This window comes from Tachyglossus aculeatus, chromosome 10 (assembly GCF_015852505.1).
Source record: "Tachyglossus aculeatus isolate mTacAcu1 chromosome 10, mTacAcu1.pri, whole genome shotgun sequence".
In the NCBI taxonomy this organism is placed as follows: Eukaryota; Metazoa; Chordata; class Mammalia; order Monotremata; family Tachyglossidae; genus Tachyglossus; species Tachyglossus aculeatus.
The window spans coordinates 3,395,906-3,411,256 of record NC_052075.1 but is presented as its reverse complement, the minus strand read 5'-3'; the positions used below and the strand labels follow the sequence as shown (position 1 = coordinate 3,411,256).

General features: G+C 43.5%; 1 protein-coding gene across 3 annotated transcripts in view; it reads right to left on the bottom strand.

The window, feature by feature from the left end:
• Positions 1 to 764: 764 nt before the first annotated feature.
• Positions 765 to 15,351, bottom strand: part of EFCAB7 (EF-hand calcium binding domain 7) — a 48,641-nt gene continuing 34,054 nt past the window's right edge. For 2 of the 3 annotated variants that reach the window (XM_038752593.1, XM_038752594.1), the window contains exons 11-15: positions 14,548 to 14,696; positions 9,181 to 9,390; positions 7,525 to 7,632; positions 3,098 to 3,202; positions 765 to 1,348 (exon numbers count right to left, since the gene is read on the bottom strand). In XM_038752593.1, coding sequence (XP_038608521.1) covers positions 3,128 to 3,202; positions 7,525 to 7,632; positions 9,181 to 9,390; positions 14,548 to 14,696 — 542 coding nt within the window. In that variant the 3' untranslated portion in view covers positions 765 to 1,348; positions 3,098 to 3,127. The remainder of the gene's footprint in view (positions 1,349 to 3,097; positions 3,203 to 7,524; positions 7,633 to 9,180; positions 9,391 to 14,547; positions 14,697 to 15,351) is intronic. The other variant, XM_038752595.1, reaches the window with a different exon arrangement.

Here is a 15,351-nt window from a genome sequence, read left to right as displayed (position 1 = left end):
AGAAGGCGGCCAGTTCAGAGCAAGTCACTACTAGTACTGCGGAAACAACTCAAGTGCAAATCATGGGGGTGGGAGGATGTATTTTTCTCCCATCTCAACCACCGGTGGCTGAACAACGACCACCCAAACGGCGAGGGATCAGAAAAAGTGCACAGCTGCATTTTTATGGATAAAAGGTGCGCAAGGGTACTTCATCAATCATCACCATCAATCGTATTTATTGAGCGCTTACTTTGTGCAGAGCACAGTACCAAGCGCTTGGGAAGTACAAATTGGCAACATATAGAGACAGTCCCTGCCCAACAGTGGGCTCACAGTCTAAAAGGGGGAGACAGAGAACAAAATCAAACATACTAACAAAATAAAATAAATCGAATAGATATGTACAAGTAAAATAAATAAATAGAGTAATAAATATGTACAAACATATAGACATATATACAGGTGCTGTGGGGAAGGGAAGGAGGTAAGATGGGGGGATGGAGAGGGGGACGAGTACTTGCGATGCAGTGTTGCCTAGGGGATAGAGCACGGGCCCGGGAATCAGACGGACCACGGTTCCGATCTTGGCAACGTCACTTGTCTGCTGTTTGACCTTGGCCAAGTGGCTTTACTTCTCCGTGCCTCAGTTACCCACCTGTAAAATGGGGATTAAGGCTTTGAGCCCCACGTGGCAAATGGACTGTGTCCGACCTGATTAACTAGTATCTGGAGGTGCTTAACAAATGCCTTAAAAAAGGGGTACAAGCCAATCTCTCGATCAATCAGTGGAATTTAATGGAGCGCTTATCATGTGCAGAGCACTGGAGCAAGTGCTCTCAAAGACATTCATGGATTCGTTCATTTCATTCAATCGTATTTACTGAGCGCTTGCTGTGTGCAGAGCACTTTACTAAGCGCCTGGATGCGTCCTCCCTGCTGGCACCGTCACCTCTGAACCAAAGGACAACTCTGCTCCTGCTACACGGAAGAGGTGGATTTGTTTCGATTTGTCCTGCAGCTGATCAAGTGGGGAACGAGTCTCTGGGGCAGATATGGATGAAATTAACACCAAGGCCGAGGTGGACTCGCTCAAGGGAGCAACTCTCTCCTCGTGTGTGAGGGGAGCCCGAAGAGCTCAGTTCTCTTCGGGCTGAGGAGATGAAGGCTGACGGTCGATACGCCGGAAGTCTGCAAAATCCTGAAGGCCGTGGATGGGGATTGATGGGAATTGATGCCGGCAAAATTGCCTAAGGAGGCACGCACTGGGGCTCGGAGCGGGAATGTTCAAAGCCAATCAAAAGGAAGCCCTTCTCCACCCACTGCGGGGTGAGCATGTGGAATCTGTTACCACGGGAAGTTCTCCGGACTGAAAAATAGCAGATTCAAGAGAAGAGAAGTTAAAAAAAAAAAATACATGGATGAGAGGTCTAGAATGAGTCACGAGGGGGAAAGTTGGAGACGTAGATGGAAAAGTTAGGGTTGTTGGGATCGTATATCCCTAGTCATTCACACATTCATTCAATTGTATTTACTGAACACTTATTGTGACTGTACCCACAGCACCTGTATATATGTATATATGGTTGTACATATTTATTACTCTATTTATTTATTTATTTATTTTACTTGTACATTTCTATCCTATTTATTTTATTTTGTTGGTATGTTTGGTTCTGTTCTCTGTCTCCCCCTTTTAGACTGTGAGCCCACTGTTGGGTAGGGACTGTCTCTATGTGTTGCCAACTTGTACTTCCCAAGCGCTTAGTACAGTGCTCTGCACATAGTAAGTGCTCAATAAATACGATTGATTGATTGATTGACTGTACTAGGCGCTTGGGAGAAGAAACTTACCGCTCAGTAAAGCACTCAATAAATACAACTGAATGAATGAATGAATGAAACTCTACTCTGTTCCGTTCTCTTATTAAATCTTAGTTCCATACCGGCTGCTTCGGAGAGCAACTTGCCTTTCTCAGAGCACTGCCCAAAAGGTTAAGAATTTCTCAACCCATTTTACAGATACCTAACCCGGGGCAGAAACGATCTGATCTTTAGCGAAGCATCCGAACCCGAGCCCTGGATGTATATAAATCACGCAGTCCTCTAATGGTGCTCGTGTTTCATAGCTGACATTTACTGACCCTAGTGTACGATTTCAGAATAATATGTCATAGAGTGCAAGGGCTACCAGTTGATAAATATAGCACTTCAAGCCGACCTGCTGCCCTACTAAACACTCTGGAAAAAATTAAATATCTATTCTGACAAACACATCAAACAGTGGTACTAGAATGTTTTAATTTCGAGCAATCTAAATTCAAAATAATGTTGGGCAAGAAATCTGAAATCAAATCCATTTCCTAATGTTATAATTCCATTGTGATTCCTTTTGATCATTGGTTAGTTTAAGAAAAAAAAAATTCGTATAAGTTTTGTTAAATTTTGAATCTGTTTTGAGTAGCAGATTAGTTTAATATTCACTTTTACCTTTAAGATAAAAATGCTTCCTTTAAGCAAGGGGGTATGTTGTTAAGAGACTGAACTTCTGGATTGTATATATGTACATATGTTTGTACATATTTTTTTTTACTCTTTATTTATTTATTTAATTTATTTGTACATATCTATTCTATTTATTTTATTTTGTTAGTATGTTTGGTTTTGTTCTCTGTCTCCCCCCTTTTAGACTGTGAGCCCACTGTTGGGTAGGGACTGTCTCTATAGGTTGCCAATTTGTACTTCCCAAGCGCTTAGTACAGTGCTCTGCACATAGTAAGCGCTCAATAAATACGATTGATGATGATGATGATTGTGTAGAAGTCGCTTAATATCTTATAATATCTTGTTACCCCTTATTTACCTTATTATGCTTTATCTGCATTGTTGTTATAAATTGGGAAAAAGTGGAATACCTAAAAATAAAAAAATTGAACATAGAAAGTGAAATTTCCTGTACCCCAGGAAACCAGAATGTTGTGACTTTAAAAGGATTACATGTACAGTTTAATTACACGGCTAAAATTGACTATAAAATGATAGAACTGGTTTCTTTCCAAATTAAGGTAGACTGTTTTTCAATGACCACTAAAACAGAGAATAAACCTGCATCACAAACCTGAGAGAAACCGCTTTCCAAGTGGAGTGTTTATGATGCGATGGAATCCACACAATTATATATCCATTCTTGGCATTCGTTCAAAGGCATTACATGTTGGCACACCTGCAAAGAAGAGTTTTTATTTTTCTTTGGTTTACTGTTATTTGGAGAAGCAGTGTGGCCTAACGGACGGAGCCCAGGCCTGGGAGTTCAAAGGACCTGGGTTCTGAAACCGGCTCTGCCTCTTGTCTGCTGTGTGACCTTGGATAAAGCCAAGTATACGGGGGTTGTGGGGGTGACAGCTGCGTATCCATCTCAACGTTCAGCTGCCCCAAGAATCTTTAAAGCTGCCCACTCTCCCTGTTTTGGCCCTATTCCTTGTCCTGATCAATAAGTCACAGGGAAGACTGATTAGCCCTTCCCATCTCAAATACGACTCACACACACAAAAAAATTGCTTTGTCATTGGATTTAAAAATCGGTTTGGCATTTAACTATGAATTAAGCTCGTCTCTAGACTGTAAGCTCGTTGTGGGCAGGGAATGTGTCTATCTACTGTTGCATTGTACTCTCCCGAGCTCTTAATACAGTACTCAATAAATACGACTGAATGAATGAATTTATTGGACGACCCTCCCCCTGCCTTACCTCCTTCCCCTCCCCACAGCACCTGTATATATGTATATATGTTTGCATGTATTTATTACTCTATTTATTTTATTGGTATATATTTATTCTATTTATTTTATTTTGTTAATATGTTTGGTTTTGCTCTCCGTCTCCCCCTTCTAGACTGTGAGCCCACTGTTGGGTAGGGACCGTCTCTATATGTTGCCAACTTGTACTTCCCAAGCGCTTAGTACAGTGTTCTGCACACAGTAAGTGCTCAAAAAATACGATTGAATGAATGAATGAATGAATGTTGACCCTAGGCAGCTCACTACAGGCCACACAATAATATTTCCTGATAATTATGGTATTTAATAGACACTTAACTCCTGCTAAGTCTTTGGACTGATTTAGGGAATGAGACAACAAGTTCAGACACAATACCTGTCCCACGCAGAACTCACAATTTAAGAGCTAGTCTCTACCTTATCCCTTAGAACAGTGCTTTGCACATAGTAAGTGCTTAATAAATGCTCTACTTACTCCATTTATTTTACTTGTACAGATCTATTCTATTTATTTTATTTTGTTAGTATGTTTGGTTTTGTTCTTTGTCTCCCCCTTTTAGACTGTGAGCCCACTGTTGGGTAGGGACTGTCTCTATATGTTGCCAACTTGTACTTCCCAAGCGCTTAGTACAGTGCTCTGCACACAGTAAGCGCTCAATAAATACGATTGATTGATTGATAAATGCATTATTATTATTATCCCTAATTGACAGAGGAGGAAAATGAGGCACAGAGAGGTTAAAGGACTTTACCAAGACCCTACAGCAGGTCAGTGGTACAACCGGGACTAGAACTCGGTTCTCCTCACTCCACATCCCCTGCTATTTCTACTTGGGCTGTTTCTTTGAAAATCTAGAAAATTACATAATAAATACAAGCATCCTTTACAATGGGCTGGGCATAAATCTTTCCATTACTACTTGAAAAGCTTTGAAAGAAGTGAAATTCAGGATAGTGTGGAGTATAATTTAAACATTTCTAGATTCCTTGGAAAACTGGACCGTGTCCAATCTGAATACCTTGTGTCTACCTCAGTGCTTGGCACATAGTAAGCACTAACAAATACCATCATCATTATTATTATTATTAACATTTATTCCACAAACAAGTGTCCCTGGGTTACTGGAGCTTATTTGGAGATCACAACGGTCAGAGAATGGGGAAGCGGCAGAGAGAGGAGGTGGTTTGAGAGGAAAACAAACCAAGTGCTAATCTGGAGGAAACACAAGTCAAGTAAAGTATCATTTGTTCTTAGCAGAAACCAAACTGCGAAGAACTGACTTAAAATTACAGGCCTGAGCCTAAGAAAATCTCTTCCACAGTGTGATGAATGGAGTTCTGGACAACTGAATTAAATACCAGATTCCTCATTTCACTACGAGAACAGACTGTTTCTACACTGGCGCTTTCGTCACAGTTTAGAGGATGGTTTGCGAAACTTTGGGTGTGAGTGAATTAATGTTGAGGTGGTAGCCAAGAATGTCTGTTAGAATTATTTTACTGCCTATGTAATAATAATCAAAATTGTGGTATTTATTAAGCGCTTACTATGTGTCAGACACTGTACTAAGTATTGGAGTGGATACGAGCAAATCAGGTTGGACACAGTCCCTGTCCCACGTGGGGCTCACAGTCTCCATCCCCATTTTACAGATCAGGTAACTGAGGCCCAGAGAAGAAGAATAATAATGGCATTTATTAAGCGCTTACTATGTGCAAAGCACTGTTCTAAGCGCTGGGGAGGTTACAGGGTGATCAGGTTGTCCCACAGGGGGCTCACAGTCTTCATCCCCATTTTACAGATGAGGGAACTGAGGCACAGAGAAGTGAAGTGACTTGCCCAAAGTCACACAGCTGGCAAGGTCATGGTCATGGGTTCAAATCCCGGCTCCGCCAACTGTCAGCTGTGTGACTTTGGGCAAGTCACTTCACTTCTCTGGGCCTCAGTTCCCTCATCTGTAAATAAATAATAAATAATGATGGCATTTATTAAGCGCTTACTATGTGCAAAGCACTGTTCTAAGCGCTGGGGAGGTTACAAGGTGATCAGGTTGCCCCACGGGGGGGCTCACAGTCTTCACCCCCATTTTACAGATGAGGGAACTGAGGCCCAGAGAAGTTAAGTGACTTGCCCAAAGTCACATAGCTGACAATTGGAGGAGCCGGGAATTGAACCCATGACCTCTGACTCCAAAGCCCGGGCTCTTTCCACTGAGCCATGCTGCATCTGTAAAATGGGGATGAAGACTGTGAGCCCCTTGGGGGACAACCTGATTGCCTTGTAACCTCCCCAGCGCTTAGAACAGTGCTTTGCACATAGTAAGCACTTAAATGCCATTATTATTATTATCATTATTATTATTATTATTATTAAAATATCAGGGTTTCTATCACACAGGATGGGATTGGTACTCAGGGCCAAAGGAATCTGCCTTTCCTTCCCACTCCTTAGTCAGCATTGGGAGAAGACACAAAGGCAGACTGACCAGGTGATCCAGGCCGGCTACCTCGTTATTCTATCTATTTTATTCTGTTAATATATTTTGTTTTGTTCTCTGTCTCCCCCTTCTAGACTGTGAGCCCACTGTTGGGTAGGGACCGTCTCTATATGTTGTTATTGAGAAGCAGCGTGGCTCAGTGGAAAGAGCCCGGGCTTTGGAGCCAGAGGTCATGGGCTCGAATCCTGGCTCCGTCACATGTCTGCTGTGGGACCTTGGACAAGTCACTTAACTTCTCTGAGCCTCAGTTCCCTCATCTGTAAAACGGGGATTAAGACTGTGAGCCCCATGTGGGACACCCTGATCACCTTGTATCCCTCCAGCGCTTAGAACGGTGCTTTGCACATAGTAAGCGCTTAACAAATGCCATCATTATTATGTTGCCAAATTGTACTTCCCAAGCGCTGAGTACAGTGCTCTGCACACATTAAGCACTCAATAAATACGATTGAATGAAAATACCAGAATTATTATTACTAGTCAGTCAATCGTATTCATTGAGTGCTTACTGTGTGCAGAACACTGTACTAAGCACTGATTTGCTCATATCCACTCCAATGCTTAGTACAGTGCCTGGCACATAGTAAGCGCTTAATAAATACCACAATTTTGATTATTATTACAAATAATAGGTCTGAGCCGATATCCCAGGGTTGGGTTGAAAAAAAAGGAGGGGCGGGGAAGAGAAACAAGACTCTCCACGGACGGATTATACAATCAGGCTTTAGTTTTGAAAGTCTCCCTCACTACCCTGCCCACTTTGAAAATCTCCCTTATTCACCTGGCCAATTCATTCCTTCTTCTCTCCCCACCCATTCCAGATCTTCTTTGTCCCCCAGGAGAGCTGGGCAGTAAAATAAATTTATTTGGACACTGTCCTGACAATTACCCTTTCCTCTACTCCTTCAAGAATACCGAGAAGCAGGGGAGTTCAAGTGCAAAGTGTATTGTTGTATTGTACTCTCCCAAGCGCTTAGTACAGTGCCCTGCGCACAGTAAGCATTCAATAAATACGACTGACTGAATGAATGATTGACTGACAGTACCACTAAGCCATCTTCAGCCAGTCACCTGACCTCTCTGTGCCTCAGTTCTCCATGCTGTAAAATGCAAGCTTCAATTATTATTATCGCCCTCTAAGTTTTCATTAGATCTACTTACCTCTTTATTGGCTACCTATCACGGCCTCGCCGGTAGTAAAATTGGCAAGAAAGTTATTTTAAAATATACATGCAGTTCTCAGTCTTAAATTGGAAAAACACCGCATTACCATCATCGATTTGGGAGCCACTTCCACCGCGAAGATGCTGAGTCCTCGGTTATTAATGCAGTTTTTGCTTAGCTCATTGTTGACGTAAATAATCACTTTAGTGTCTGACTGCAAAGGAAAGACGCATTAGACACATTGTATCTTATAAGCTAAATCAGAATCAGGACAATAATAATAATAATAATAATCATAGCATTTATTAAGTGCTTACTATGTGCAAAGCGCCATTCTAAGCGCTGGATAGAAATATGTATGGAGGAAAGAGAGCTAAGCAAGATCGGGGAAAGGGAGAAAATGAGAGAAACAAGGTAGGAAATACAGGAAGAGTTGGGGGAGGAGTCAGGCAGCTGGAAAAGGTAAAACAGAGAAAAGATAAAGAAATGAAGAGGGCAAGAGGGGATCTGGGGGTGGGGGGGAAATGGCAGGTAGCCGAGAGGGACAGAGAATGGTAGCAACCGAGAATGGCTGAGAGAGACATTGAGTCGTGGAGGAAAAGGAGCCTGAGAAGGAGAAATGAGGTGAAGCATCTAAAGGGGGAAAAAGGAGCAGGAAGAATAGAGAAAGTTTAACTCAAGGTCAGGGAGAGCAATGGATTAATCAATAAGATTTACTGAGCACCTACTAGAAGCAGCGCCTAGAACAGTGCTTTGCACATAGTAAGCACTTAATAAATGCCATCATTATTATTATATGCAGCGTGGCCTAGTGTTAAGAGCCCGGGTTTGGGAGTCAGAGGATGTGAGCTCTAATCCCAGCTCTGCCACTTAACAGCTGTGTGACTTTGGGCAAGTCACTTCATTTCTCTGGGCCTCAATTCCCTCAACTGTAAAATGGGGATTAAGTCTGTAAACCTCCCTGTGGGACAACCTGATTACCTTGTATCTACCCCAGTGCTTAAAACAGTGCTTGGCACATTGTAAGCACTTAACAAATACCATTAGTAGTAGTAGTGGTATTAGTACAGCACTATTAAGCTCTTGGAAGAGTACAGCAGAGTTAGGAAATATGGTCCCTGCCCTCACGGAGCTTACAATTTAGCAGAGTAGAGACAGCAACAAGTTGATAGAGAGACAGAGAAGCCCAAAGAAGACTTGAAAGACCTAAGGAGAATAATTTGGAGACTTGCTCAAAGGGAGGAAGGAGAAGAGTCCAGGAGAAAGCAGAAAGGAAGAGTGTCCATAGAAGACTTGAAAGACCTAAGGAAGATAATTTGGAGACTTGCTCAAAGGGAGGAAGGAGAGGGTCAAGGAGAAAGGAGAAAGGAACAGTATTTGACTAACCCCATCTAAGGACCAGATGCATACACTAGTGTCTTATTAATGCACACAATTAACACTTTATCCAAAATAAGAGTCAGAAAACCAAAATCTGTGACTAGCAACACATTCTAGGGGTACTAAATAAATTAAGGTTTTAAAGTAATAACCAAGCTTTTGGGTCCTTCAGTTGATATTTTTAAAACACCAAGGTTTAATTTCGATTTTATCCAAAATACATTTTATCAAATAAGCACATCTTTTGAAGCCCTCATCCCAATTGAAGAATGTACTGTTAATCATGAAAAATGTAGTTTCTTCTGAGCTGGAAGTCCATTTATGAAGGCGGAAAGCGATTGGCACATACAGAAAAGAGGCAAGTAATGAATCCTATCAGTACCTTATTTTCAATAACTGAAGAGATCCGGGTGTCACTCCTATAAGTGTGAACCACTACGTTCTCATAACCATCCATCAGCTTGGCATCGCCTTGGTTAACGACAGACTTGCAAATGGCCCTCTCGAGCTGCCCGTTGCCTGCCCTGAGATAGACTGCTTTAATTCTGGGCTTGCATTTTTCAGCGTAGATATCAATGACAAAAGGGCATGCCTGGCAGGGAGGAAAAGCAAGATGAAAATCCTAACGAGAGGATCCAACGCCCACTCGAAGCCCTTAGGTATTTTATTCCTATCCTTAGTGCTTATATAGATGAGTGTCTTTTATATATGTACTTACAGATTCCATTCCTAATTTAGATCTTTCATTCGACTCTACTGTACCTTCTTCCACCTACTCCCACTCCTGAAAAATAATTTTTGTCTGTCTTCTCTTGTACTCTCCCAAGCACTTACCGTAGTTCTTCGCTTTCACTAGGTGATCAGCAATCAATCAGTCGTATCAATCGTTTGCTGTGCTCAGAGCACTGCCCTAAGCGCTTGGGAGAGTACAGTATAACAGAGTTGGTAGTCACGCTTCTCCCCACAACGAGCAGACTGGCAGTAAGACTGGCAATAAGTAAATTACGGATATATATATGTAAGTGCTGTGGGATAGCGGGAGGGGTGAATAAAGGGAGCAAATCCAAGTGCAAGGGTGACACAGAAGGGAGTGGAAAAAGAGGAAATGAGGGCTTAGTTGTGGAAGGCCTCTGATTAATAATGCCACAGATAGATTGATAACATATGCCCTTTTCCATCTTCATCTTATCTCTACAGCCTCCCCAGCTAGGTTATAAAATCCTTGAGGAAAGGAATTCTATACTGGACTCTCCCAGGCACTCAGTACAGTCCTCTGCACACTGTGGACCTTCAATAAATATTACTGGCAATGATGATTTGGTGCATTTTTAAATAGTAACTGTTAAACACTCCGTATATGCCAGGCTTTGTACTAAGCGCTGAGATAGATAAAAGCTTAAGAGATTGGACACAGTCCATGTCCCACGTGGGGCTCACTGACCTAATCCCCGTTTTACAGAGGAGGTAACCGAAGCACAGAGAAGTGAAGTGCCTTGCCCAAGGTCACACAGCAGATCTGTGGCAGAGCCAGAATTAATACTCAGGTCCTCTGATTCCCAGACCTGTGCTCTTTCTGCTAGGTTATGTTTCTTCCCGCTTTCATATACTACACATCAGTCCTTAATTTATTCTCTTTGTGGAAAACGGTACATATTACTCTCCTGCATTATGCATTATTTATTTATTTTACTTGTCCATATCTATTCTATTTATTTTATTTTGTTAGTATGTTTGGTTTTGTTCTCTGTCTCCCCCTTTCAGACTGTGAGCCCACTGTTGGGTAGGGACTGTCTCTAGGTGTTGCCAATTTGTACTTCCCAAGCGCTTAGTACAGTGCTCTGCACCCAGTAAGCGCTCAATAAATACGATTGATCAATCAATCAATCAATCGTATTTATTGAGCGCTTACTATGTGCAGAGCACTGTACTAAGCGCTTGGGAAGTACAAATTGGCATCACATAGAGACAGTCCCTACCCGATAGTGGGCTCACAGTCTAAAAGGGGGAGACAGAGAACAGAACCAAACATACCAACAAAATAAAATAAGTAGGATAGAAATGTACAAGTAAAATAAATAAATAAATAAATAAACAGAGTAATAAATATGTACAACCATATATACATATATACAGGTGCTGTGGGGAGGGGAAGGCGGTAAGGCGGGGGGATGGAGAGGGGGACGAGGGGGAGAGGAAAGAAGGGGCTCAGTCTGGGAAGGCCTCCTGGAGGAGGTGAGCTCTCAGCAGGGCCTTGAAGGAAGGAAGAGAGCTAGCTTGGCGGATGGGCAGAGGGAGGGCATTCCAGGCCCGGGGGATGACGTGGGCCGGGGGTCGATGGCGGGACAGGCGAGAGCGAGGTACAGTGAGGAGATTAGTGGTGGAGGAGCGGAGGGTGCGGGCTGGGCAGTAGAAGGAGAGAAGGGAGGTGAGGTAGGAGGGGGCGAGGTGATGGAGAGCCTTGAAGCCCAGGGTGAGGAGTTTCTGCCTGATGCGCAGATTGATTGGTAGCCATTGGAGGTTTTTGAGGAGGGGAGTGATATGTCCAGAGCGTTTCTGGACAAAGATAATCCGGGCAGCAGCATGAAGTATGGATTGAAGTGGAGAGAGACACGAGGATGGGAGATCAGAGAGAAGGCTAGTGCAGTAGTCCAGACGGGATAGGATGAGAGCTTGAATTAGCAGGGTAGCGGTTTGGATGGAGAGGAAAGGGCGGATCTTGGCAATGTTGCGGAGCTGAGACCGGCAGGTTTTGGTGACGGCTTGGATGTGAGGGGTGAATGAGAGAGCGGAGTCGAGGATGACACCAAGGTTGCGGGCTTGTGAGACGGGAAGGATGGTAGTGCCGTCAACAGAGATGGGAAAGTCAGGGAGAGGACAAGGTTTGGGAGGGAAGACAAGGAGCTCAGTCTTCGACATGTTGAGCTTTAGGTGGCGGGCGGACATCCAGATGGAGATGTCCTGAAGGCAGGAGGAGATGCGAGCCTGGAGGGAGGGGGAGAGAGCAGGGGCAGAGATGGAGATCTGGGTGTCATCAGCGTAGAGGTGATAGTTGAAGCCGTGGGAGCGAATGAGGTCACCAAGGGAGTGAGTGTAGATTGAGAACAGAAGGGGACCAAGCACTGAACCTTGGGGAACTCCCACAGTAAGAGGATGGGAGGGGGAGGAGGCGCCTGCAAAAGAGACTGAGAAAGAACGACCGGAGAGATAAGAGGAGAACCAGGAGAGGACGGAGTCTGTGAAGCCAAGGTCAGATAACGTGTTGAGGAGAAGGGGGTGGTCCACAGTGTCAAAGGCAGCTGAGAGGTCGAGGAGGATTAGGACAGAGTATGAGCCGTTGGATTTGGCAAGCAGGAGGTCATTGGTGACCTTTGAGAGCGCAGTTTCCGTGGAATGAAGGGGACGGAAGCCAGACTGGAGGGGGTCGAGGAGAGAGTTGTTGTTGAGGAATTCTAGGCAGCGCGTGTAGACAACTCGTTCAAGGAGTTTGGAAAGGAATGGTAGGAGGGATATGGGACGATAACTAGAAGGTGAGGTGGGGTCAAGAGAGGGTTTTTTTAGGATGGGAGAGACATGGGCATGTTTGAAGGCAGAGGGGAAGGAACCAGTGGAGAGTGAGCGGTTGAAGATGGAAGTTAAGGAGGGGAGAAGGGATGGAGCGAGAGATTTCATAAGATGAGAGGGAATGGGGTCAGAAGCACAGGTGGCCGGAGTAGCACTTGAGAGGAGGGAGGAGAGTTCCTCTGAGGATACCACTGGGAAGGATGGGAGAGTAGCAGAGAATGTTGAGAGCCGGGGGGTTGGAGAAAGGGGGGAAGAGACTTTGGGGAGGTCGGACCTGATGGATTTAATTTTGTTAATGAAGTAGGAGGCCAGATCGTTGGGGGTGAGGGAAGGAGGAGGGGGAGGAACCGGGGGCCTGAGAAGGGAGTTGAATGTACGGAAGAGCTGGCGGGGGTGATGGGCATGGGTGTCAATAAGGGAGGAGAAATAGTTTTGTCTGGCAGAAGAGAGGGCTGAGTTAAGGCAGGAAAGGATAAACTTGAAGTGAAGGATAAACTTGAAGTGAATTGATGATGATTATGTCTTATAATCTTACCTCTGGCCTAATCTTTTAAGGAAAACTAGCACTCTGAATCCTAGGACTGAATAAATAATAGGTGACGGTTTCTATTTTATGAAATACTAGGCTTTCATTTAATCAAAAGGCTCTGTGCTACCAATACTGTTTATTTTCCCTTCATTTCCTAATGTGAGGGCTGCAGAAGGAGATCGCCATGGATCTGGGGGAAGCATCCAGTCGCTCTGGTGAGGCGGGAGGAGGTCGAGAAGATGGAGGAAAGTCACAAACCAGGGTTAGTTCCAGAAAGAAATTCTTGGGCCTCTCAGACACAAGGAAGTTTCCAGCATTAAGAGACAGCTCTCTCTACTGTCCAAATTCTAATTGAAAAACATCAGATCATCTCTAGTTTTGAAAAAGAATGAAGAAGAGACTAAACTGCTAGTGGAACACTTTAACAGTTAGTTAGCTGTTACAACAATCCCGTTAGAAAAAGAATTTAATGAAGCTTCTCTGACATAGCAGCCATCAAAAGCCCTATCAGGAAAAATTCAACGTTTTAAAAACCTCTCTTCACCTTGCCGGGAACAGAGCTTCTCATTACATTTATGGATTTTACCACTTTTTGACCGCAGATTCTCCTTTTTTATTTGACCTGGAAAATCCTTCTCTAGAGGAAAATAAAATTATATAAAAATATCCAGCAAAGGGATATTTTCTATTGAGTTTCCTCCACAAAGCTTTTGCTATCCTTCTGTCTTCACCAACAAAAGCAATTCTGAACTTCTGCTTTTTCCACAAAATGTCAGGTTGAAATCTGACGATTTATAATAGTCGACTCTAAAGTGGGTTGTTAAGTGTGTAACCGCCTTACTACTCCTATTCACCTCATCTTTCTAGAAAAGACGGAGTCCCAGAAAAACTCCTATATAAGTAACATCTTAAAATTATGAGCAATTGAAATCTTTTAAGGGGACAACTATACAGTTGGGTGGGAGTCGTTTCACTTGGCTTCATTTCTAGGGTAGATTTTGTCTTAAAATCCTTGGCCTTCTTCTCCCCAAACCTCTCTGCCTTATGAGATGCAGGGAGGTCTAATGGAATAAACACAATTAAATAAATGAAAGAGCATGGGCTTGGGAGTAGGGGGACCTGGGTCCGAATCCCGGCTCCGCCGCTTGTCTGCTGTGTGACCGTGGGCAAGTCGCTTAACTTTTCTGTGCCTCAGTTCCCTCGCCTGCAAAATGTAGACTCGATATTCATTCATTCATTCATTCAATCGCATTTATTGAGCGCTTACGGTGTGCAGAGCACTGTACTAAGCGCTTGGGAAGTACAAATCGGCAACATACAGAGACCGTCCCTACCCAACAACGGGCTCACAGTCTAGGACTTGTATCTTGTATCCACACGCAGCATTTAGTGTGGTGCTTGGCACATAGTAAGCGCTTAGCAAAGAACACAATTATTATTATCATGATTATTGTTATATTTTACCCCTTTTTTTCCTTGTTTCTAACTCTCGCTTGGCCCAGGCCAAGAAATTTACTCATTGGCTAAACTGACCAGACTTTCCATTGTTAGGACAGGGGTGATGTGGGAAAAAGAGAGGCAACAGGATGACAAGTCTGCCTTTAGGGAGTCCAGAGTAATCCCAAAGAGCACGAGTTAGAAGTCATTAGACAGTTTTACCTCTACCATTTCCAGGGCTTTATTGTAGCCCATTGAATGCAAGGTCACCCAGAGGTCACTAGGATCTCCATCACGATCGTTGGCTTCCATAAGATTCAGATCCATAAACCCCAGCCTGGTCAGTTCATTCTTCTTGGTGTCAAAATTCTCTGTTTCCAAAAAAATCACAAAGAGTTCTTGTAAACCTAGGGTAAAGTTTAGAAATATTCAAGACTTCTAAACACCTTTAAGGCACGGACTTTGCCTTCTAGTTGGTCATCTAGTTAGTCATCAAGGGCAGGGAATCTGTTTCTGTTGTATTGTACTTTCCTGAGTGCTTAGTACAGTGCTCTGCACATGGTAAGTGCTCAATAAATACGACTTACTAGAAGGCAGATTTTCTGCCCTTGATGAGATTACAGTGTAGAGAATTCTACTTCTGCTGACTGTTCAAAGCACCCAGGGCAGTGTTTGATACACAACACTCAAATGCTGTTGACAATGACAGTGATCACCAAATTGGTCTTTTTGAACTTATCTACAAAAATGGGGTCTTATGAATTTAATAATAATAATAATAATTGCGGTATTTGTTAAGTGCTTACTATGTGCCAAGCACTGTACTAAGCGCTGGAGTGGATATAAGCAAATCGGGTTGGACAAAGTCCCTGTCCAAATAGAGCTCACAGTCTCAATCCCCATTTTTCAGAAGAGGGAACTGAGGTTCAGAGAAGTGAAGCCACTTGCCCAAGGTCACACTGCAGATGAACGGCAGAGCCGAGATTAGAACCCATGACCTTCTGACTCCCAGCCCCGGGCTCTATC